The 26,565-nt window shown below is 36.8% G+C and overlaps 1 protein-coding gene across 2 annotated transcripts in view; it reads right to left on the bottom strand.

Moving 5' to 3' along the window:
- The window catches only part of RGS7 (regulator of G-protein signaling 7), a 147,987-nt gene that overhangs the window by 48,900 nt on the left and 72,522 nt on the right, over nucleotides 1–26,565 (bottom strand). For both annotated transcript variants that reach the window (XM_009997572.1, XM_009997573.1), the window contains exons 4-7: nucleotides 24,428–24,479; nucleotides 11,796–11,860; nucleotides 9,885–9,961; nucleotides 9,662–9,743 (exon numbers count right to left, since the gene is read on the bottom strand). In XM_009997572.1, the coding sequence (XP_009995874.1) occupies nucleotides 9,662–9,743; nucleotides 9,885–9,961; nucleotides 11,796–11,860; nucleotides 24,428–24,479 (276 nt within the window). The remainder of the gene's footprint in view (nucleotides 1–9,661; nucleotides 9,744–9,884; nucleotides 9,962–11,795; nucleotides 11,861–24,427; nucleotides 24,480–26,565) is intronic.

Below are 26,565 nucleotides of genomic sequence, written 5' to 3'. Positions count from 1 at the left end.
AATCTCCATCCCTGCTGATTCTCAAAGCCTATTTAACCAAGGGCCTGGAAAATCTTACTCAATGTAGACGTTAGCACTGCTTTAAGCAGGAGGTTGGATCAGAGGACCTCCAGAAGTCCCTCTCAGCCTAAATTTCTGTGGTACAGCCTATGATCTTCACAAGTTGCAGGGACTGAAATGCATATAAACCACCTTACAAAACACTACAATAAAGTATACAAGGCAGTGTGAAATTCATTACCCTGTTTCCCCTCCCCACAGCAGAAAGGAAAGACAAGACTGGTATTTGCTTCCTTACTGCTGCCTCTATTCTCTGGCAGCCTGTGGTGTGTACTTAACCCATACAAATAAACCTAGTGATAATTTAAGGAGTGATGAATAGTGATAGTAATGTAATTTCACAGCCTCTTTAGCTAAAAATGCATAGGTGATATTTAAAATAATTAGCCCATTTCAATATGCACACCCATAAATTCAGGGTGCATTAAAGCAGTAAATATTTAGACAGATTGAGCCACATCCCTTACACAATTCCATTGCATTTCAGTGTCAATACTCTATGAAACAGATCTTTTTATTTGACTTTCGTAAGTATGGGCTCACTTGGTAAGTTTAATTGCAACATACTAAATTTCAAGATCTCCAGGTTTTCAAAATTTAAACCCTATAAATTTAAAACATGGACATGAATACAAACATGACAGATCTTGGCTTCCACTTGAAAAAGATGAAAGTGACACACACAAACGTAAAGACAAGGCAGACAGAAAGCTGCCTTTTACAGTACTTGTAACAGCAGACTATCACAAATATAGTAAGCTCAACATCTGAAATTTCCTGAGTGTCAAAAGTTAGCATTGCCTTCTGCAACAATCTATTCTGCTATTTCTGTCAGTTACTATTTCTGTCATTTTTACAGGAAAGGAGTCTTCTAATCCTCAGCTGTCATTCATATCACTCAATTCCAAATAGGGAAAGGAAGCTAATTACACAGAGAATGATAAGGAGAATACCAGAGATCATTTTTATATGTAGTATTTAAATTCCAGTTTACTTGTGCAGCTAGCTGAACTGTGCATAGTTAAAAATCACAGGGACAATAAGGGCATGAAAGACTATACGTACAGATTATTTGCATATTTTGGGGCTTAACCTCATTTTGCACAGTTCAGGATCAATGAGTAAAAAAGTTTTGCAGGAGAAGAGCTCTAGTATTCATGACTTTCCTGGCGCATTAGAAAGCCTCAGAGAAACATTTCAAATGTGCTGAGTACAAGTGGTCAGCTCTTTTAACAGGATTTGGAAAACCAGCTCTTATCTTAAAGTCAAGTCAAGGGAGGGCTACACATTTCCAACCCTCTAGAAACTGCAGAAAACTCTTTTCCTGGTTATTATCTAATACGACCTGAAAGCTGTTTAGAATGTAGCTCTCTTTATAACTGTTAGATCAATCAACCTCAACTAAGTGATGAAAAAATAAACCCAGCAGCCATAGTTACCAGAAACCTGCAAATGTGTAGGTATGTACATGTATACTACTGCTAGGAGCGAGCTCACTGGCCTCTGATGCACCACCCAAGGCAGTAAAGCCAAACCAGTCATAGAGAGACTAGGCTACCAAAACCACTCCCTTTTGGTTGGAAAAAAAATATATTATTACTTATGACTGGAACACATAATCATGGGTTTAATTTACAATCACCTTAGGTGTACCTAATCTGAAACATTCAGGAACTCTATTAGCCCCTTCAAAAGTCTATGTCTTAACTACGATTTCCATTCAGTTCAGCAGTTCTTTGAAAATAACTGAGAAATCAAGTGTGTGAGCATTGGTACTTCTCTTGACAACATCTCTAGTCACAAGCTCCCCAGTAAATCAGCAGATGTCTGAAGAAAGAGTAAAAAACTATGATGAGTTTAATCATTAGGAAACAAGTGATAGATTTATTTTGCAGCTTACACCCCATGTATCACAAATGTAGCTTAACCAAATAATTACAATCTCTAAAATAAGCTGGGTAATTGTCCCCATTGTAGGGTCTAGCTATTAATGTAGTCTTTTGTTCCACAGTTGAAATGGACGATACTCAACAGTTTTTTTCTTCCTGTGTATGTAGTGGCACTGCAAGTTCTACAAAAGTATCAAGAACTATCACGTAATAGAAAGGACCAGCACCAACTTTTCTTCTCTCTACTTGGATTACCAAGAGTATGTATTCATGTCATGAAAAAAAAAATAGTATCATATTCCCAGCTTCAGCACAATTACTTTTAGCACAACTATGTCTCTGGAAACATGCCTTTTTGATTCGGGTGTGCAACTGACACACAACCACTGAGACTGAACTTTTGACACCTGTCATTAAGTTACAGTGCTTTTACAGAGGTCTCACTTGAATTATAGTTCAAGTAAGAAGCAAATACACAAATACTTAGATTATAGTCCATTATGGCCATGGTGACTTCATAGATAAATTGTAGTAAGTATGTAGGTTTGATGATGACGTTGGATACAGCTTCTATCAAGTTTCACCTCCCTAAAAGTCCAGACCAAACTTCCCGAAAATCAGCTCACCATTTTTCTAGCTTTTGCTATGTACTCTCTTTCCAATTAGAAATCAGCTCATCTGGATAGTACAACTATGCCTTCCAATTAACACCTGTAAATACTACTTAATTATTAGGAAGCAAATCTCGGGATTTTTCTTGAAATAAACTCTGTAGCAGCATGTTTCAGATTTCATTCCCAGATATTTCATACATTTGGCAGATAATCAGGAAAATTAGAAATCAAACCTGCTTGTTCTACTAAAGCATTAGATATTTTTTTCCCAGCCTAACTACTTTCTTTAGCCTTTTCATTGTGTATCTTAAAAAAAGATCTGTTATGCTACTAAATACTATGTTTACAGAACACAAGCAGGGTAAATTATGTCAATGAATGGATTCAGGGTGACACTGAAATAAGTAAATACAACTTGGAACTGGACTTGCATAGAATAGTCTCAAATTTGGTTATATTCCTTAATATGAATCAATTTCTAAAACATGTAATACATCTGACAATATTCTGCAAATATCCCTGAATATAGTCAAGTTATCCCTGAACGTAGTAATGCAGGATTATGGAAACAAATTACTTGTACACATCTTAACTGCTAAAAACTGTCTATATTAGCTGATAATGATGTATAACCTGTTGGATTTCAATTAAGTAAATACAGCTTTTCATTTTTTATTTATTCATTGGACTGGTATTTCAGGCCACAGAATGGTCAATGTCAAATTTTATTAAACTGCTCCCTACAAAGGAAGAGATTGTCTTTATTTGTAGTAAAAGCTTTGTTCAGATTAAGTGTTCTCTTCTGTTGAAGGTTTTAGTAGAGAATTATACAGGCAGCATAGAATGAATTCAAATGCTCAATACATATCCTTCTTAGATAATTTCATTTTTACTCATTAAATAACAGAGCTAAATAATTAAAGTTCCAGACTTATTTATTAAAATAAAATGAATGAGCAATAAACCTGATTGTGTCATGCACTAGAAAGATATTGATGCAGAAATAAAGAATTCTTGACAAACTGCAGAGAAAGGCATAAACACTCAATGATAAAGTTAAACCCACTATAAACAGCCCCACACGAAAGAGAGAAAACTTGCCTTTTGGATCAGTTAGTAAACTTGATAAACACTTTATTCAAGGATTTATTTGGAGATGACTGCCTACTATCAAAATAGCAGTAGTCCCACTGCTGTTCTGCAGTTGACTTAATCAAAACATGGCATGGAGTAAAATTAAAGGATACATGTTTGAGTTGTTTCTCTTGTTTGGACGAGACAAATGAGGTTTGAAGACAGACTAACAAGAGACATTTGATCAATTAGTGTAGTCATGCCTTACTTATGTTTGCATCATGGCAAAACTCAGATGGTTTTCAATCTAAGAGATGGGAAGCCTCATTAACATGGAACATATCACTTAAAGTTTCAAAAATTTTCAGCATCTATCCAAAAAAGGAATTCTATGTTGCACCAGTTTCTTGTTTATACCTATTTGTCTTCTAAAATTAGAGTTAAAATCTTTTCCCTAAGTAGTATCAGAAAAAGAAGGAATTTCAGTGGCTGTACAAATCACAGACTTCATTGAAACAGGAAAAAAAAAAAAAAAGATACAAAGAGATTTTCAAGAAATATATTACTAATAAATGTGTCTATACAATTAATCAATAGGAGACAGAAAATCTTGAATCTTGACAGGGCTTCTTATGCTCTTGCTTGTTTAAGGACAAATCTAGTGCAAAACCAGAACAAAATTTTAATAAAAAACTTAAGAAAACAGGATTTTATCAGATTGTTTTTGAAAAAAAATTATTTTAGTGGTCTTTGAGTCAGAGAAACACATAATATGCAAAATGCATATGAAAAGGATGTCTAAAGTTAATTTTTGAGACATGTCACATGAAACTAAATTAGAACCTGTACTAAAGTACATAATACTGCATGGAAGTTATATGCTTAATTATTTTTGAAAGTTAATTTAATTTCTAATGACTCTTAATTTAGTATTAATTTTATTTACAGCTGTATTATAGTGATTTTTATGTATGCAAATATTTCAGTATTTGCAACACTGTTAAATTTATCTGCTTTGTTGCCCTTATGCTAAATACTCATTATTACATTATTCCTTTTTCAAATTTCTTCACTCCAAAAGGCAGGAAACTGCTGTTTTATGGATTCCACACAAAAGAATTAAGGTTATTCCCTTGAAAAGGAGTGACAACAAGTAAGTCTGACCCCAGATCTATGAAAATGTTGACAGCAAATATAGTAAACACAAATGTATTATCTGTCTTTTGATTTAAAAAAGAACCTTGACAGAATGCTTTGGATTAAAGTAGCAAATTTAGCTCACACAGAAACAAAACCCAATTTATAGACATTGTTTTTATTTAAAATTATTACTAATTATTACTACTTCAGCTTATTTTCATCATCTATTTTTTCTTTTCCCCATCTCATCAGTTAGCTATTTCACAATTTCTGACCTCTTCATAATCCTCAGTTTTAACTGGAGCATGTCTTGTTTGTTGCAACGTTGCAAGACAGCTTGTTTCTTTTTCTCCATCTGTCCCACTCTTACTCAAGTATCCAAGTAAGAATGCTAAATAACGTGAGTACAAATTCTTCCATGAAGGTCTTAAGTTAGCAGGCTAGCTATAAGGTTTATAAATACCTGCCTCAAATAGATGCAAGTATGGAATGTAAAAATTATCACCACTTTCTGAAAATAAAACATTGTACAAAGCTTTGTTTCATTACCAGAAATGAAACTACCTGAGATTTCCAGTTGCTGCTTTGGCTGCATTCTCTACTGCAGAGATAAGTCCTTTGTAAGGATAAATGGTGAAACAGGTGCAAAAGAAGACATGAAAATTGTTTGCGGATACATAACTAGAGAAGTTGGATGACTTGATTTGCAATAATTTCCTGGAGCTGTTTAAAATCTTGCTGAAGATGATATGATGAAGCAAACAGAAATGTTCTCTGATTAAACAAGTGACTGGCCCAGAAAAGTCTATGATTTATAGCACACGAAGTGTGAAATGAAGGATTACACCACCCTAGCCAAGGTAAATTCAGTCTTTTGCTGAGCCTTTGAGGCTGATTTTGACAAACAGGATGGGAAAATCATTAAAAACTAAAGCAATGCAAGAAAAACCTAGAACAAATAACTCCAAGTACACCCTAGACACCTAGTAATTTTACCTACTGGCTCAGTTTCTGAAGGTCATGTTCAGACCACCTAAAATACAATTTTTAAATATAAACAGATAAAATAAGATTATTGGAGATAGACTTACATAAAAAAATAGAGAGGCAAGATGTGTGACAAGATTTTAAAAAAATAAAGATTACTTTTTTTCTAGTTTGCTACTGGGAAACAATGGCATGAAACTCGTGAATCCAGAACCATATATATTTCTGAACTGTGTATTATCAGTGAATTATCTTTAAACTACACTCGCCCTTGACGATGCTGCTTAGTGTGAGGTGGGACACACCCACCCCAGATAATTTTTGTTACCGTATTAAACCACACAAATACTGTTTTTCTTTTCAGATAAAATTAAGTGGGTTTTTTTCAACTTACTAGACTTAAGAAGTATATGGGTGACTTTCAGGAGGGAAGGATAATTCCCCCATTACCTTCTGAATTAATCTGTCTCAACAAGCACCCAACAGGCCTTTACTATGCGTTTCACTTAAATCACGTTAATGTGGAAGGAAGAAAAGTGGATAATTTGCAGCAGCAAGACATCAGCTGTGCTTGCTCACTATCTAAGAGTTAATTTTACAGCAAGCTGCAGCTAGTCTGCTTCTACTGTATTTGATGCAGATTTGAGGGCTTCAGAGGCTTTACTGGTTTAGTACCTGCTTGTCCCTTTTTAACAAGTGTAAGATTATGGGTTTTTAACAGATAAAAGAGATAATAATTCAGGAAAGTTATGAGTTCTTCTATAATGACTTTAATCAGGAGCATGACATTTCTTTTCAAATAAGAACAGCTTTTTCTTAAGGTCTTTTGCCTGGAAGGAACTGACTTCCCAATTTAGTTTGATTTGTTACTGCTTTTTGACTAATGTCCTAATCCTCCTAATGTATTTTTGCCCAGTTCCATAGTCAGTTATCAATACAGCTTCTAGGCAGCTGGAAAGAAAAGGAATGCTTTTAAGATATGTTTACTCTGCCATCAAAAATAAATACATCACTATATGTCAATAATATTAATCTCAGATCTATGCTAGGTACTAGCTCTGTCTTAGAAATAACAGCATGGACTTTATCCTAGGTCTGTTGTTCAGGATCACAAGGGAGTTTGTGCATCTCTCCCTCACACACATTTCCATGGTTTGACTGTGATTGGAATATGAAAGCAAGATTAAAATTTGTTCAGGAATGTCTCTGCAGGCTGCAGTACCTACAGTTGAAGCTCAGCCATGTTCTTTCTTGCTGCAAGCTAAGATCTTTCTACATAAAGCAGCTACTGGAATTTACAGCAATGTTCCAGATTACACTCCACATTACACTAAAATACACAGCAAAATAAAAATTACATACACAGAGAAACTGCAATATTGGAATGGAAACTGATCAGTGAGATATCAAAGCTGTTCTCTTAACTGTCTCTTAAAAAAAAATATTGAAAAGCAAGTAACTATTTGAAAAAACCTCTCTCCAAGTACACTTCCTCTGGTTCATCTCCACGCATCATCTCATTCTGAAAACCTAGGAAACAGCTGAGGGCACTAGTCAGCCAGCTCATCAAAAGTAACAGCCATGATCACTTTCAAGCATTTGTCTCTCAGACCATGGTATAAATCTTCTAGGGTCTCCGTAACCACCTGCAGGATTGACTTTGACCTATGAAACAGAGCTATTTTTGAGGAAAATGCTCTCTACACATGAAACCTTGGTTCATTTCCCTTATTTTAAATGGTTACAGTGACCTTTCTGATACCAAATCATGCTCTTTTTCTGCAGCTACACTGTCCTGGTTTCACTGTTATAGAGATGTTCTTTTTTCATGTCTCCCATTCCTGTAGTGCACTGCAGCACTGTCCTTTTGGACTGATGGCTTGTTTCCCTCTTCTATCCCTTTCATCACCTTAAAGTATCTCTTTTCTCAAATCAAATGCAGATGCAATATTCATAGATTTTATTTTATATGTAAAGGTTCTATTACCTGGACTGTAGCAAGAAATAAAGCAACTATGGTCTACAACACCCACAAAAAAGCCCTGGAAAATATTTATTTAGTCACCTAAACAAGAAAATCAAATAATGAAATATTGATTCCTTAAAAACCATTTTCAGAAAAAAAATAAATAAATTGGGGTGAATTCTTTTATCATAAGATGAAAAACTAAATAAAATAACAATTAGCCCCAGATTCTCACCCAATTATTAGCTGACTTTCCAAAATTTGCTCCAGAGTTAGAGTAACATTTCTGTGAATTTTTAATGGGCTTTTGGGGGCTTTGAAAAGCCATTAGAAGCCATAAGCCCCAGGACCACCCTCCTCTTTTCAGTCTGTCCCTCTTTTATTTTTAATTCTTTTGCATAGAAGCTTCTGGCTTTTATTGTGACAGTAAATTCATAAAGTTTTCAAAATTAGTATTTCATTAACTAGTGAGAGGAGCTGAGTAGCCAAAGTATCAACCTCTGTGATCTTCTATTTATATCTCCTAGAGCCAGAAGCCTACACTGCTGACTGTAAGCCAGTCCTTTGCCTCTGATATTTCCTAGTTATGTCTGCAACCAGATTTAAAACATCTGGCTGGACCAGGCAGATTTAGCCACTGTTCAGCCAAAGCTCTTAATCAGACTCAGTTCCTCATGTCCTAGGCCCTTTTATTCTCTCCTTATTGTCTGCCTGTATCTTAACTTGAAAGTTCAACAATTTTTCTTCTCTTCCAAACCTCGAAATAGCATCTCATTTCCAGATTTGAAACCCTTAGATCCATTTCTGCAGCAAATATAAAAGCTGTCTGCCCCTTCAAAGTCCTCCGGTCCTTCAGAACTTTCCATTCCGTTTATAGCTCCCATCAACATCAGATGGCAGATTGTTTTCTGTCCTCCTTCCTTATTTTATGTCAGTAACTAGATAATAATGTTGCAGTCTTGTATCTAATGCCTGTGGTTTGAATCTTTCATTCAAATTATTTTCTCTACCTGACATTCTAAATCCTACCTAAAAATCCATTTCTTCTACTTCTCTCTCAATTCCACAGTCTGACCCTGTCCAAGGTCATTGTTTTGATTGGAAACTTTCTCACTGTATTCACTTCTTCTACATATATCATCAATTTAACTTCACTTCCCCAAAACAATTAGTTTCATGTAAGCATCTTTTCCCATTGTCACAATGGAAGATATAGTCCACATTTGGTTTCACTGGTAATCATCCCAATAACAAAAAAAAATAATGAAAGCTTCATTCTAGGTAAGGGAAAGAAATATAACTCTGTATTAAGTGTGATTATTGAGTTCTCCCAGTTTAATTAGACATCTTGTAACATTCTATGTTCTTTCTCAAAGTTTTAACTTCCAAAGGTATTTGATATGTAAGACTCCTTTTTAAAATTTTTTTTCAGATGGACTTTGACAAGCAACTCAGACAAATCTTGTTCAGACAGTGTATGACTCCCATAGCTCAAAGCCAACAATATTGAATCTTTATGTACATTAAAAATAAACTCAAAATATGACCAGAGTGAAGCTGAAAGGCTTAGCAAGCAAAAAAGCAGATTAAAGAACCAGATTTTTTAAAACGCCTTTTTACCTATGCTGATACTTTTGGTTGTGTGACCCATAACTTGGGAAGCCTTGAGATGATAACAGTCAGAGACCGGTATCTTCTAATCCCAGAAACTGGACACAACAAATCTATTCACTGGAACCCCCAAACTGAGTGTGCACATATTTGCAGTCTGCAATAGTAGAATGATAAAAACTATAGATTCTGCAAAAAAAGAGAGGCAGGTGCCAACCCCCCAGCTCTTTTACTTGTTCCCAGGCTACACCAATGCTCCACAAAGGCTGACGTTTATCAGTGGCCCTGCTCACAGGCAGAGCAACCCCAGCGGCACTCACCACCGGCCGGTGCACGTCCCAGAAAGCTCGCTCCTGGCTGTCAAGAATCTTCCTCTCTATCTTGTCTCTCTTCTTGTCCACTCTGTCAACATTGCAGGATATTTAAAATAAACTTGTTAATTACAGTAATTTTAAACATAAGAAGTGTCCAATCACTCCTCCTTCCCTTTCTCTCTCCAAAAAGCATGAAAAATCAAAATTCCTCATCTTCAAAGAAACTTACTTTGCCTGTGCTTCAGCTTGCATAAAAATAAACTCCCATTTCCGAGCAAATGCTCGCTGTAGCCTGGCCAAACTCTCCTGAAAATACAGCAAAATGTTAGTGGGTTAGGTTGTCAGTTATTTAGTATTTAATAGCATTTAGCTTATCTTTCCCTCCACCCTTTGCCCTCTCCCAAGATGAAATACAAGTCATTATATTTGTGCCTGATTGAAAGCCTTTGCATTGACTACTAGATCTATCCACTTTTGAATTCTACAACTCTTTAAGTTTTGAAATTCTAATGACGAGACTGGATGCAACCTTTGGTAGAACGTGGGATTTCTGGAGCATTTTTATATACTAGATGCTGGCTCAGTAATTCTGTGATAATAGAAAGCAACATTCTTGTTTTGAAAGTACCCAGTACTGAAAGATAAAGCAGTACTTTCCATGCTGAATGATCCGCATGATAATTCCCATCAGTCATCTATACAATTGGTTTCAGTCAAACAATGTTGGCTGTCAATAGTTTATTTGGAATACAATAATAAGTTATCAATATTTTGGCAGTATAGGAATCTTCTGAGACTTCCACAGCTACTCTAATTTTTTAAAAATGCAGACTATAGTTCTTCACTACTGTACAGGAAATAGATCTCTTACAGCCTACTAATGATAACAGGAAGAATATTTCTAAAATCATAGCAAAATTCTCTCCTCAAATGATGCTGAAACAGCTTCACTGTCTGTAACAGTTTTTCCAGTATCTGTCCACCTTAAAAGACAACAGTATGCAGACTGTCAACATGAAGAAGGCTGAGGTTCTTCTCTTCGTATCTCCCTCCAAAAAGACCCCTGTTACCTTTGTGCATTGCTTTTATAGAGACTATGTGAAAAATTGTCTGTAAACTTCCTAAGAAAAAGTGTTGCTTTAACTGCATTTCTATGCAGCACAAGTATATCTGTACGACACACTTAATGAAAATAAGGGCTGCAGAGAGTGAAGAGTAGACTTTATAGAGACCTTGTCAATACCAATAAAGGCTCTTGTGGATTGTATACTGGAGATTAATTTTCTGAGGCAAGTAAGTATAAAATCATGCATACCCCACAGTGCAGTACACTGAAAAGCAAGCTTATGCCAGAAGAAGCAATAAAGTGTGTCAGCATGGTGCTGCGGCTGGAGTATTTGGCATATTGAGAGGCCTGGCTGACTACTGTGCTATCATGTCACAATAGCACAGCTGGACAGCTTTCAGTGCAGAGACAAGGCTGTTCATGAATTTTATGCTGACATTTTCATGAAAAATTCAGGAACTTTTGGGGGGATGTGAATGGAATTCCATACATGTTTTTCCTTAGTAAGGATCATCCTAATCAGCTAATCAAACTCCCTCTTTTCTCAGCTCTTCCTGGCCCCAACTATCTTACCTTGCCTGGGGCACAGCACAAATCTCAGGTAGTGGGAAGTACCTCTCCAAAAAGAGAGACCCTTTTTGTCTCTGATCTGACAGGACAATGGCTCTAGTGCAAGAATCAATTTTGAGAATGAGATTTATATTTCTCCAGGTACCAAGTGCTTTTGAAAATGTTTCCGATGATCCTTTATTCAAACCTTAGACAGTGAAGAGTACAATTGCACTTTCAAATACTCGTGACGTATCTGGGATTTGTGAACTGTTATTTCTGATCCTGGCATCATGATCTGAGAGTAAGATTAGAAATGGACCAAAATCTCAACTTTTGGCAGCTAGCCTTCACTACAGTCTCTCAAACAGCATTTATGAATACTGAGCACTGACAGACCCAAATGCTGACAATAGCAGATAACTAAGAAATTTTCACTCATAACATTTATAGTTCTCAAGTTTAACATTATTTCATACACTCATTAGGCCCAGCAGAGAAATTTATTTTTCCCCAAGTACTTACAGCTTCATAGTCTGCTAGCTCTAGCCTTGCTTTGTTTTGCATTGTCCGCTTGCAGAGGTAAACAGCTGGAACAGAGTAAAATAACACAGAATTTGCTACAATCTCACAAACACAGCAGACCAGAAGTCCAGAGGCTTCATTAACTAGCTTTTTTTGGTTTGATTTCTCCCTCTATTCTTAGCTTTAAATAGGGGATCAACACTGCCAATATTGTAACTAAAATGATGGGTCAGATACAGATATTCATTAAATAATTATAAAACCTGTTTGATGCAACAGACATCATATACAAAATCCATGAGATACACTTCGGGTAAGGTTGTTAAATGGCCAGGGAACTAGTACATCAAAGAAAAAATGGCATAAACATTTTTTAAACTGTGTGTGTATAACTCATAATGCATAAGTTATATGAGGAGTGGCTGCTATATTAGTCAAACAGGTTATTAAGAAGTGTATACATGGTTTTATTTATATTTTTATATTTATATTTAGAAATCACAACATTTCAACCTAAGAAGATTTTAGCTAAAAAATTAATTCCAGATAAAATTCAAGTCTCATACTGTAGTCTGCTATAAACACTATTTAGAACAGAAAATAATGTAAGACCAAAAAATGAAAGGAGTGTATAATGTATTAGAAATTATGAGAAAAAATATTATTTCATTAATTTTCTAGATCTGAAATCCTTCAGTAGAGCTTTTCTGTTTCCACCTCATTCAGAGAAGAATCTTAACTAATAAAATGGAATATTGACAGCTAAATACTCAAAGGACACATGGATGAAAATTAAATCTAAGGCTACATAAACAACACAGTGGTTTGAATCATGTTGCTCAATCCTTCATTCTTTATGCACTCTATGCACCCTTAAATGAAGTACATTTCCAGTTGACTCTGTTTAGCATGAATACTTCACATCAGCTCTGAATATTGTACAGATTCCCCCAGCACAATTCCTTATTCTGCAACATTTACCCATTTAATTACGTCAGAGCACCTTCTCATATGTGTGATTGAGGAATCTTTTCATGAATGTAGGTAAGAAGTTCATACTATCAGCAAAAAGAGCCCACATTTAGTGGTCATGGCTAGGAATGTTACCACTTTCTGTCAGCTTGTCCACTACAGAAGCAAAGGGGAATAACTTCATATGAGAACCTAACTCTTGTAATCACTAGGAAGAAGGAAGTGCTCATGTTACATTTAGCTTTGCTTTGATTTTTGAGTTTGTGAGATCAATTATATGTTTTACAACTCCATGGACACATTTATTTCTGACAAGTCACCTGCAAATGAATGCAAACCTATTTCAGTGGAACTGATGGCAAGCACTTTTAATACCTTGAGATGCAGCTACAGGTGTTACTTGATGTAAAATGATGTTATATTGTAATGCAGTTTTTGTCTATTTTTCCTCATTTTATGTATTATCTGGTCTATTTTCTTTCATACTTTTTCAATTTCCATTCCCATAAGAAGCCATAGCCTCTTTATTCCCCATACTCCCATAACCCCTCTGGTTCCAAAGCAATTTCTGTGTCTACAAAATCTACAATTATAGACATAAATCCCCATCATGCACCAAGTATAGCCGACAAACACTTTCTATAGCCTCAGTTTCCATGCACTGCAATATTAGTATACACTTACACCAGTGCTGAAATGTCACAAAAAGATTAGGGGATTAATTCTGGACCCTTTGTACCTAGGTTGCATGCATAATCAGGAAAATGGTAAAAGAATACTGAGGAGAGAAATGGTCTTTGCCATTTAGCTCCTTTTACAGTGAAGCAGTTTCTTTTCCATCAGAATCTGTTCTTTCATTGAACAAGGAAAAAAAACAACCCTTGAAAATGTTAGCAATAAAAGATACTTAATAGTGATGCATAGACAGCTCTGAGAATTCCAGGGGTCAAATTTTGTTTAGTCCAACAAGTCTAACACTATCTGAACAGAAAGAAGATAAAGTACTCTGTTCTCTGCACTCGATTAAGCCCTCGTCAACCCATTCTCATGGCCCCTGAAGAAGCACCTTTAGTTAGCTCAGCAGTTCCACAAGCCCCATTATGGGTATATTTTGGGATTAGCACCTCCTGCTACCTGCAACAAAAATCGTTGCTACAGAGGTGGCTGTCTTTCTGTCAGGATAGGTTTTACCAAACAAGCATCTTCAGATCCCAGACTTCTCAGCAATGGCAAAACAACCACCAGATCACCAAAAGTAGAAGAGAGGAATTCGTTTGCCACACTATTAATCTAGAACTAAGTATCTAAGGAAACCCTTCTCTTCACTGTGTGACAGTACTGCAGTATTTTCCCTGCAGGGTTCTTTTGAAGACCCTTTTTGCTCTGGCTTCATAGCAAACAGAAGAATGGGTTTGTTTGTTTTGTTTTGTTTACATTATGAGAATATCTTAGCCAAAAAATCATGTTAATCTCAGACATTTTTCTCTGGACTATCCAGATCCCCTCCCCCTCAGAAGTCGGAAGGTTACAATAGCTGTAGGTTGGATTATTTATGTCAGAAATGTTTCTATGTGCCCGTGTGGATAAATCATAGAATCATCAAGGTTGGAAAAGGCCTTCAAGATCATCAAGTTCAACCATCCGCTCTAAAACCCCTAAACACTAAACCATCTCCTGAAACACCATGTCTGCCCGTTTTCTGAACTCCTCCAAGGATGGTGCCTCCACCACCTCCCTGAGCTGCCTGTTCCAATGTCTCACCACTCCTTCCATGAATAAATTTTTCCTAATATCCAATCTGAACCTCCCCTGGTGCAGCTTGACCCCATTTCCTCTTGTCCTACCACTAGTCACTAGGGAGAAGATGCCAACACCCACCTCACTACAACCTCCTCTCAGGTGGTTGTACAGAGCAATGAGGTCTCCCCTTAGCCTCCCCTTCTCCAGGCTGAACAGCCCCAGCTCCCTCAGCCTCTCCTCTTAAGACCTGTTCTCCAGACCCCTAATCAGCCTAGTTGCCCTTCTCTGCACCATCTCCAGCATCTCAGTGTCCTTCCTGTACTGCAGTGCCCAAAATTGCACACAGTGCTCAAGGTGTGGCCTCACCAAGGCTCAGGATAGCATCAGGATCACGTCCCTGATCCTGCTGGTCACACTATTCCTGATGCAGGCCAGGATGTTGTTGGCCTTCTTGGCCACCTGGGCACAGTGCTGCCTTATGTTCAGCCGGCTGTCAATCAGCACCCCCAGGTCCCTCTCTGCTGGGCAGCTCTCCAGCCACTCCTCCTCAAGCTTGTAGTGCTGCTGGGGGTTGATGTGTCCAAAGTGCAGGACTCAACATTTGGCCTTACTGAAACTCATACAATTGGCCTTGGCCCATCAATCAAGCCTGTCCAGATCCCTCTGCAGGAGCCTCCCTACCCTCAAGCAGACTGACACTCCCACCCAACTTAGTGCAAACTTACTGTGGGTGCCCTCTATCCCCTCATCCAAATTATCAATAAAGATGTTAAAAAGGAGCAGCCCCAGCACTGAGCCCTGGAACACATAACTTGTGACTGGCGGCCAACAGGATTTAACTCCATTGAACACAACTCTTTGGACCCAGCCATCCAACCAATTTTTTATCCAGCAAGGCAGGATAAAAGGCAGAATATGCACAAGAAAAATTTAGTTATCTGGGAAATACAACATATCCACTAGTGTACAAGGAAATAGTCCTGAAGGACATTTCTAGTCTGACTCAATTTACTGCCATTGCTATATGCTAACAATTACATCCTTATTATAGAAGTACATATTTAAGAATCTATTTAAGAGCTACTTGTAGTCACATGAGAAGCTGGCAGCATCTCAGGAATTTTAGTTCACTAGTTCACACTCTTGTTACCATAATCTGGCTTGCTGCAATAAAATATGCCAGCACATTGGAAACCAAGAAGAATGTGAAAATCACTCTCATTTTCAGCCAGAACATTTGCGAACACAGATAAATGAGGTTTTATTCTTCTGACTTTTAGAGCAGTGAGACCTGAAATACAGATGGTCCCATCTTTCACCAGTAGCACTCCTTTTGTGCACCAAAGCAGGTGTTGCTGAACAGTAGCCTGAACTTGAGCATCTGGGAAGGATGACAGTCAGTCACCTGTTTCTGTCTCAAAGCAGTCATGAGCTCCAGGCACTTCAGAGAATGACAGCATCAGCTTTTCTAATTTGACTGTTCGTATGAGTTGTCACTGCTTTTATAGCTTCATACAGAAGTGCAGTCTACAGAAATCTTCTCCAAATGAAAGCTACTCTGTTTCTCTATTTATTTACTTGTTTATCTACACACACACCCCTCCCACTCCCAAGTGGCCTGGTCAGGACTCTCAGTACACTGAGGCGCTGTAATTGTCATGAACAGTCCATCCAGGGTCTCCACCAAGACCTCCCCTGCCCCAGAGCTGTGTGGAAGTTGAGCTACTTCCCCAGGCCTCTGCTTGAGCTACATTGTGGATACACCTCTAACCAGCCCACTAACTTACCAACGCTGCTTTGGCTTCCTGGCTTGAGCTGGAACCTTCCTGGTCACTTGAGACTTTGTCAGTGAGGACATTGCTCCTGCCTGCACTGTTGCCACCCTCAGTTCTTGATTACCTCTCCTTGTGGAGCTCTCCACTCTTGCTGCTACCTGACAAGGCTGCTGAAAAATGCTTTATATATGGATGAATTATTTGCAAGGAATAGGGTCTGATTAATAACCTAAATTTGCTAAATATGGACTGCCACATACACTCTTATTTTTAGAGCCAGTGCATTCTGATGTATTTTGCAATCAACATAATTGCCTAAAGTGAATTATATATTAGCTGTTCTAGCTTGTGCTTTAGAAGTGACTGATTATCATGAGAAAATAGATTTGCCAATAATTTTAAAGGTGATATTAATATGCAGCATTTCATAATGAAAGATGGTCAGTGATGTTTACAAATGAGCATTTGAACCACAAATCAGTACTAAAACACACTTTGGTAGCTGTGCAATAAATACAGACTACATGGTCTTAAAAATTCTGTTCAGATATGTGGACAATGTGAGAGCTTAAAGCAAGACTGCAAAGTGTTCTAGCAAGAGTTGCATGAAGAAGGTATCTGGATTTTCCCTTTTGCAAGTTTTTAAAATGTTACAGCCCAAATAACCCATTTTCATAGTTACCTTTGTTTTCTATTCTTGCCTGTCTACTTGTACTTGAAAGCTCCTAAGAAACCTCTATAGATATTTTGCTTCAAATAAGATCATAGTGATAATTATAGGTTTTATCCTAGAATCAAGAACCTGGACTGAATACACAATATATTACACACACTTACTGAAAAAAAAACAAAACACCAAAACCAAAAAAAACACAAAACCCAAACAAAGCCAGACCAGAGCTTTCACTCAAAAGTTAAGTGAAGAATTGAAGCTTGTTGCTAAACAGGGGATGACTCTTCCCTCCCACTACAGCTGAGAAAGAGCCTCTGCTAAATTCTGTGGAAGAACAACCAGGCCTCTAAGGACCACGGATAATGCCACCTCCATCTCCACCACTATGTACACAAACTTGAACTTCTTACATAATTATCCCACTGCTGTTACAGCTTGATTCAGCCCCAGATCGTGGGTATAACTTTCAGTGAACAGTCACTATCTCCACTGAGGCCAGATTAAATTTATACTCTCAGTGAATCAAAATTCTAGTTTCAGAGTCAGTGTGTATAGGCCTAGTAAGTATTTAAAGAGCAAGGAAAATAGAAAATACTGCAAGGTATTTGTCTGCCCTTTAGGCAGACAGAAGTTCTCCCTCCATATGTGAGTGCCAAAAAGAGGTATAAAAGAGATGTCACCCAAGCTACATAAGGTATGGGATCAGATAAAGAATAGCCTACTGTCAAATTTAATTTAAAATTGTATCCTTTGCATCATTTCATATTTCTTGATGTTACCATGATCCCTTAAATTCCAGTTCGCTAATTTAGCACCCTGATTTGGCACAAAAAAAACCCCAACCAAACAAAAAAACCCCAACAATCTGGCTTTCTCTTAAGGTTCTCAGATTTAAAGCGGACTTAAATGCACTTGCTGAAAAAGTTACAAGGTGAGGTCCAACAAATCCAAATACACTGATTTTGCACAGAAACCACTTAGGGCATGAGCAATCCAAGGCAAGACTAAGAATGTCAGGAGATGGAGGGTATTTTCTTCTAAACTGCAAAAGAAGGCAATAGGGATGGCATCAGAAGGTAGCCATTAATTGACAAACAGGGCAGTTATCCAGTGCCCACCTGGCAAAGGGCTATCAGTGGCAAGACAGTGCTTGACTACAGAAAAAAGCATTTGCTACTTCTGAAAGCTCTAATTTCCATACTGATAATGAAACAGACAAACCTCTTTGTTTTACTCAACACAGTAATTCAAAAGCAATTCTGAAAATCAGGAATTATTTTTATAAATCTCAGAACTTATACTCCTAGGACATTTTATGTCTATTTATAAATGACCTAGATGTAGATTATAAAAGCTTTTCAGGTAATGCTTTTAAAATAATGCTGCAGAAAATATGTACTTGGATCAGCTGCCTTTTCATATGTGTGCATACAAAGACATTGGCCAAGCACATTTTCCATGTTCCACATAGTACTGAAATAAATTAGAGATTCATGAAAGAAAAAATCAGGTAAGTACAAAACTCTAAAGTGTTGAGCTGACTGGAAAGCATTTTCAGAAAATGCTTCCTGCTTACAAATCCCTCACTGCAGTGGTTTGTCAATGTCAGAAATAGCAAGGGTCAGAACAGAATTCAGGACATGCTTGTTGAAGTGAAACTTTCTTTTCATCATTTTTATGACAGAGACCGCTCCTGATGAGTGAATTATGTATCTCTGTGGAGAAATATAATAGGATAAGAATTCAGAGTGGAAAAACATACTGTAGGTCAACCTTCCACCCAAACACAAGTCTCTTTCCTAAAATTCATTTGATTCAGTTTTGCCCAGAATAAATTTTATGCATAGCAAGCACTGGCCCCAGCCACATTTTCTGGAAAGACTTTTCTTCTTGACAGACTGTACTCCTCACTTAACTGCTGCTACCAAGATCTTAGTCAATACATTGTGTGTATGTAGTTTCTCAAAGTAAAGTCACTCACTTAAGAAGACACAACTCACTCTTAGCACCAACTCAGTATATTACTTGAACGTGGTGGAAAGAGTCTGTTTCTTACATCTAGAAATCCTGCACATGTTGAGACAGGCCCTTAAAGGAGGGATGTCTATTAAGGACCTAAGAGGATTGCTTGTAGGAGTCATTGCTGACATACTCTGCCTGACACTAGCTGTTAAAAAACTAGAATTTGGCATGAAGATTCAAGATTACAGAACTGTAGAGCCCTCTGGAATCTATTTACACTACACTGGTAAATTTCTCCTCATGATAAAATTTTAACAAATAAATTTGTATTGATATCTGACAATTCGTATTGAAGAAAATGCTACTCCAGTACCAGTTTTGCTCCAAGCTCCGGACTCATTTATAGATTGATATTTAGAGATACTGGGCACATGCAGTTTTCCAGAAGAGTTAAGTAAGCAACAGGGCTTAACATTTCTCAAACACAAATCACTTAATAGTAAACTGCTGCCAAGGGAATCCTGCCTAAGCATTTGGGCAAAGAAAGTATATAAGCACCCTCTGTACAGTTTTCCTCTAGCCATTTACTCCATGTAAATGGATGCAGCAAGACTAATGAGAGAGAAAATTCTGGAACTAACCAAATTTTTACAGAGGGATTGGAAGCTAGGCACGTGAAATAAGTAGGCAACAAGCTCTGGAGAGAAAACTACATGAAAAATTTCAATATGTGAAAAACAGGATACATTATTGCAACTACTTTTTGTGCACGATGTACTCTAGCATGACTGGAAGTTTGGCAGGGAGGCAGATGAGCTGGGTCCAATGGTGCACACCCAGAAAGGAGCAGCAGAGGCTGAACACAGCGGGGTCTCTGTCAGTTGACTCTTAAGCTGTAAGAAGGTATCATTAGGAAGGAAGCTTTGTATGAACAGACCTGGTCGCTGATTATCAAGAACATTTTTAAAAGACAGACTTTTGCTTTCATAAAAATGCTGAAGAATAACAGCTATGAGACAACAACCTTTACACAGCAGAAGTAGACGGTCTCAATTTACTGTAATTCAGATGGGGTAACAGAGTCATGAATGTTTATAGAACTGCGATCGAAGTTTATAGGTAGTGCTTACCCAGACAGGGAGCTCACGCTTTTAAAGAGAGCAATTAATTAAGGCTTTATTGTTCCTGCAAGTGCTCTAATTTTCTAGAAAATTGTGTTTACAGCACATGACTTTACCTGGAAGGCTACTGAAAAGATGTATATTTTCAAAACTTGTCCTTCACAGCAGCAGCAGAATTTAAGAATATGCTTTAAATATAGAGAAAATCTCATTTAGCATCATTTACAGATAATATAGTCACGTGCTCTTAGACTCATATTGCATTATCAGTTATTTACTATTCTCTCCTCTGTGACCCTCCTCCATTTATAACTCGTGGGAGAAATGCACACACAGGAGATTATAAGGCTAAAACAGCATTATCTTGCAACTACATAGATGCAGTTGACAGTTGTCTTCTAGCATTAGTCTGAAACTGCTTAGCACTAAGTCTTAAGACTGTAGCACTTCAAAACTTTACTCTGTCTGTCCTTTGAACATACTTCTTTTTTTTAATATGCAGCTAACTGTAAGAAAATATCTGTATGTCACAGGCACTTTTGAGTCTAACCATCAACAAAAGTGCACTAGAGAAAATGAGTAAAAGTTACACATTCTTCTTCATATCTTCTACATCTGAATTTTTTATAAATCTCTTACATTGTCAAAACTATGTTAATTTGTTTGCTTAGGCTTAGGCTTGAGGTTTTAAAACACAAAAATAGTTGCTATTTTGTTGTAAATGGAATTTTTCCCTAACCTTTCATATTTCTTATTTTTCTCATTCAAACCAGAGAACAGTAAGGAACTGAATTCCTCAAATTTGGAAGAGCTGTGAGTCACTAAACGTCCAAGGAAAACGGACAGATCCCATGAGGACTGAGGCCAAATGCATATGGAATAAAAGCTTTGTATGTGACATTCATTTTGCCTTTTCTGAGATGTAGCAGACTTAACAAGTCTCCAAATTTAATTAATTTTAATGACAGGAACTGGTTTTATCTGCCAGAAAAAATAAAAATAAAAATTGTCAGTTAGAAAATTTCATCAGTAAGAAAAGAGATTGTTACAGGCAGGTCATATGATCAGCCATCAGCTGCTTTTGTTTCTAGAGCCAGTTTTCTGAACTGAGATCTAATTCTATCTGTCACAAAAACAAGTCTTAAGTCAGGAATAGGACTTAACTCACAGTTTTAACTACATCAGCCTTAAAAAACCGCCCATAAATTAGTATTAGTATTGTGCATACTTCATCAACAAAATCTTACTTCATCAATAAAATAAAATAAAAACAGGCTAGTGAACGAAACAACATGTCCCACATGGGTGGACTCCAAGAAATAAGGCATTAAAACAGATATCTTCAGGTATCTTCAACAGATGGAACCTGCTTTTTCTTCTTTGAGGGATCACTTATAGCATCACTTATAGCATGATTACCAATAAAAAAGAGAGGGAGCACTTTCAGCACTTTGTGAAAATTAATGGCTCTCAGTAACTTCAGAATGATCAGGTGATCAATGTTTTGATTGTTACAATTAGAACCAAAAGCTACACAATTGCACTTTGACATACAATAAATTAATCAAAGCCCTCTTCTAGCCACCCGCACCTAGCGCTGCACTTGACATATTTGAAGGTTCTGGTTTTGTGCCTTTTTTCTTCACATTTTCTTCAGATAAATCTAGTTAATGAAAATATTTGATATTACAAGTTCATATGAAACAAGAAATGGCATTTTAGAAAAGATACTCATATATTATACAGAGACATAAAGCCTATTTCTTTCTGAGATAGCTCTGGTAATAAAATAACATATGCAGTATCTCAATCTCATTTAATTTCTAGTTTAATATTAATTATTTTCTTGCCAGTATGCTACACTCTCGACAGTAACTCAGTTATGGGTCACTAATGGTAAATAGTTGGGACTAAGTCTGAAATTAAAATAAAATTGTAGTGTTTTTTCAAAGACTTGTAAAATTAGGTCAAAGTCAAAGAAAGTGGTTTGCTTTTTTAATAGCTTTGATAAAGGAAGATTGCAGAGGAAGCCTACTTTTTGCTGGCCTTGAGAAATTCCTAATATCTGCCATAATCATTAGTTTTAGGAAGTGAAGTTTCAAGCTTGTTCAGGACAAGTCCATGAAAATGGAACCACTACACAGCACCATAATACGTGAAAAGTGCAAAATGCATTTGCATATCTGTAATAACATAAGTTCTATTTATTATGTTTTATAGGAAGTAACAGAATTACTGTGAGAATCTGCAGAGCCTCTTTGGATGTATTTGAGGTGGAATTTATCATTTAATATCCTCTAATTGCTTCAATCTTACTTTACATTTATTTTTCATTCTTGAATATTATTTGTTTGCTTTTTCTGTATTCCTCTGACAGCAACTGTTTACAACTTATGTGATTTGTTTTGCAAGCAGCTGTACTCAGTTCTCTCCTTATGTGCCCTCTCTTTATATTCATAGAAAGGCATTGGGAAAAAACCCTCAGGCCACATGGCAAATGCTAATTTCTGGAACTGGGAAGATGCTTACCTAATAAGAACACTATTGAAAAGTTGTCTTATTTTTATTTTTTTTTCCTGCAAATGCTCTAAGATTAGCCAATTCTGGCAACTCACGGCCTCCTTAGGTAGATCTAGTGCAATGCTCTGACCCTGTTGCATGGGGAAGCTGCAGGTGAGTTTCTTTCCAGGTTTGTACCTTTGGCTCATGACTGGGAAGGAGCAATGAGATGGCAGGGTTGGAGCCTTCCCTTTCTCCACCCCATTGCAACAGAAGAGCTTTAATTAACTTACTGAAACATATGTTAGAGGTCTTATATTTAAATCCCAAAAAGCTCTGAATTTAGTACATTTACTGTCCAACAAAGGCACGTCCACACATCATGAAAAACTGACCTTGAGTTTAATTCTGTATTTCTGGCATGCAAAAACTAGACAGACTATATAAGATTTCTATTTAGTGACTAAGGTATGAAATACATTGCCCAATCCAGTGATCAGCTACGACTAGAAAGTTAGTGTCTCCTAATTTAAAGGATATAATAGAAATTTTCTCAACCTGATCTCAAGTTCAGACTTGTTAAGCATATCTTTATTTATTAAAATCCCCCTAGTATTGTAATATACATTACATCTGAATAACTCAATGTCTCAAAACCATAGCAAATGACTTTCTGATCTTTAGCAACTTAGGAGACTATACTGAAGTACACCTCTGAGAAAAGCAAATAATACTTTCAAGGAAGTGAAAAACACTGTAATAAATGGTAAATCAAGCATTTCTCCTTCACCAACTGATTCCCTCATATGAAGTGCCTAATCACTCAGGTGTGGCATGAATTACTACTCCTTTGTAGCTTTCACTATTTGGTGGATGTCTCAGTATTTTAAAGAAAAATTAACATTGTTCTCCTTATATAGGATGGGAAAAATGTCCCCATTTTCGAACTCTACTTTGAAGGTGCTCAGCTCTGCTGAGAAGATCAGCTTGAAATTGTTTTATTCAGCAACGTATTTGAAATTAACCTGTGTCTGCTGTGGAAAGGAAGGAAGAGTCTATTGGAACCATTAATTCCTGAAGTCTTCAGCTCCCAAGGGCTGATTGATGCCATATCAGAAGTCAACATGCATCTTCGTTTCCAAAAAGCTTTCAAAGTTTGAGTGAAAAGTTAAGCTATCATGTACGTTTAGTTACCTACACAAATGACTTGATCTTCAGACGAGCTGAATACTTTCAGTCTGGATTAGAATGAACAGGGGACTGCTCATAGATAACCCATTTTCTTTAAAAATTAGGTAACTATTTTGTATACAGAGGCACCTAATTCTGGCTATAATTTTTAATGATTTCTTAAAATACTTTACAACCTATTATGTTCATATTTTCCTGTCTAAGCACACGTCAGTAATTACAATGTGTAATTTATAAATAAAAACCCAAGGTGTGAGCAAATAAACCAAGGTATTTTCTAATATAGTTCATATTAGAATCATTAGCTTCCATAATAAATAATTTTCCACATAGTGCATATCAAAAATAGGCATTTCTTTGGGTCTGAATCTGAGAATAACTATTGCATAACTTTCATTGAAATGTCATCTGCTTCACTGAGACTGCCACTGTAAATAATAACACTTCCTGGAGAAAACAGCACATGACAAGGCAGGTTTGAAGCTCCCTCCCCCCTCCCCAAATCAACTCCAAACCTGTCTTAATAAACTTTAGAAAAAGCAACAACACATTCATGCCAATACCAGCAATTCTTGAACAGGAATTACATGCGATATAATTTTGTTTTTAACAGTGGGATGATTAAACCAGACTGCAATGATATGTTCATTCATATAATACATAATTCCCAAAAGAAATAGGAAATATTTCTACACTGACCATAGTCTGTGTTTTCCGGCTCCCAACAATTTGATGGCCAAAAATAGGGTGTCTATAGACAAAACAAAAAAGTAGGGAACTCAAGTTAGATAACACAAGCATTATACAGTCCTTGGATTGATACTGGTTTTCAGAGTCAATTTACATTTTTCGTAGATCTATTATATTGTTAATGTGACCATTTTGAAACAGGCATCAAAAGAGAATATTACTTTTCTATGCTTGTTTATTGCAGTAGTGTCAGAATGTCAGTGAAAAAGAAGAACAAAGTGCTCTATTTATTCTTAAAGTTCAGGGAACAAAAACCACAAGGTTAGGTAGTGAAGATATCTTTTTCATCTTCCCTGGCAACAAACCTGCAAACAAAAATGTCCTCAAGAATTGGTTTTAGACAGAAGACACATTGGGGTACATTGCTTTCTTGATTTTGGAGAGTTTTCATTAGTACATTTTAATATTCAATACTCTTTCTTAGGAGTTATTTGTTTAAAAATGCCACTAAACACAACTTGTTTTCACCAAGTTATCAAAATTCTTTTCATCTGTTGAAGTCTATTTTTTTTATAATTGTTTACCAATTGTGGTTTAAAATGTGATTTTTTAAATTAAATTGAAAGCAAATGAAAGTATCAATAACCATTTCAATACTATGCTTATTAAAAATGTGCTAAATACATTATTAAAATAATTCTCCTCAACCAAATGAAGACTATAAGACCATATTGGTATTTTTCATACAAATAACTTATTTTTAGATGATATTTTTTATTAAAATGTAAAGGATTATAGTATTTTATACATACCACATTTATATATATATATACACACACACACACACAAGGAGAATTATATCTTATTTGAGCAGTTGATTTTATCTCATCAAGTATGTGGACTAGTCTGAGCAGTGTTTCAAAACACAGGTGCTTGCTTAGGAAAAACTTCTGCTTTACACTGTTTCTTACTGTTTTTTTCTGAACAGTCTTCCAATAGTAAAAATAAAAACCTCTCCTGCCAGGCACTTCCCTCAAAATTGTTTTAATGTTAATACGGAAACCAATAGGGCTGAAAGGTGACACATTCACACCTACTGTTAGGTTAAATATATAGTGTGAAAAATCTCCCCCTGTTGTAACAACGACCACTTTAATAGAAGTGGTTTAGAACTTGCTATGTATCAAGTAACAGCAATGAGTTCAAGGGTAAAAAAGAAACTCTCAAGCTAACCTCACCAAAGGCTGAGACATGCATCCTGCAAGCCGTTTTGTGCTCTGTAAGGGAGCAGCACTAAGTGATTCCCCTATCAATTATTCTTCCACATTGCCACTGAAATCAAAGTTAACAGTATAAGCATGAATGGAAAGAAGAGGAGGAACTGCTAAACAATGACTGGCAGCACTCAGCGTATCCTGGAGAAGCAAGAAGCTATTAAAGTAATTTCACTATGACAATCTTAAAAAGTGTAAAGTCACCATCATTTAAATATACAGGTTCCAAACCTACGGAGTTATTCCTTAGAGGCATATACTGTGTCTTGGGAGAGGCCCAAGAAGAAAAATGCAACTACATAATTTCCCTGCTGTGACTTCAACCTCTGCTTAAGTTCAAGCCAAGCTTCTGGAAAAAGGATGCAGTTAGGGTTATAAGGTCAGCCAAAAAGAAACCAAAGCAAAAACAAATATTACAAAAAGGGGTTCAAATAACACTTAGTACAGATTATTATTAAATGTCTTCCTTGTTTAAGGCTCCAGAAGGAGGGAAGCTGTAGCCAGATAAAGGTCTTTCTGCCTAGGGAATGACACACAGGCAAAAGCTCCCCTTGCTGATGCTCAGAACTGGGGCAGGCACAAGCTGCCTCTGAACTGGATGCAGTGACCCTGCCTGCGTGGTGTTCAGATGCATTTAGCAGGACCTGCTGAGAAGTACAGCTCATCAGCTCAAGCACTGCAACATGGCCAGAGATGGCCTCCAGCCAGCTGGCTCCCAGTGGGGACAAAGTTCAAGTCTGCCTGCAATCAGCTCTGCAAACATGCCCAAAATTAATTTTGACATGAAGATAGGACCGCAGAGCAAAGTACGGGGGTGGGAGGAAAAAAGGAGCAGAAAAATATTTATGTGAGGTCAGACAGTTCAGGTTAGAG

Source organism: Chaetura pelagica, unplaced genomic scaffold, assembly GCF_000747805.2.
Source record: "Chaetura pelagica isolate M959 unplaced genomic scaffold, ChaPel_1.0 scaffold235, whole genome shotgun sequence".
NCBI classification, from domain to species: domain Eukaryota; kingdom Metazoa; phylum Chordata; class Aves; order Apodiformes; family Apodidae; genus Chaetura; species Chaetura pelagica.
The sequence above is the reverse complement of the archived record's forward strand: the minus strand, read 5'-3'. Positions and strand labels throughout refer to the sequence as shown.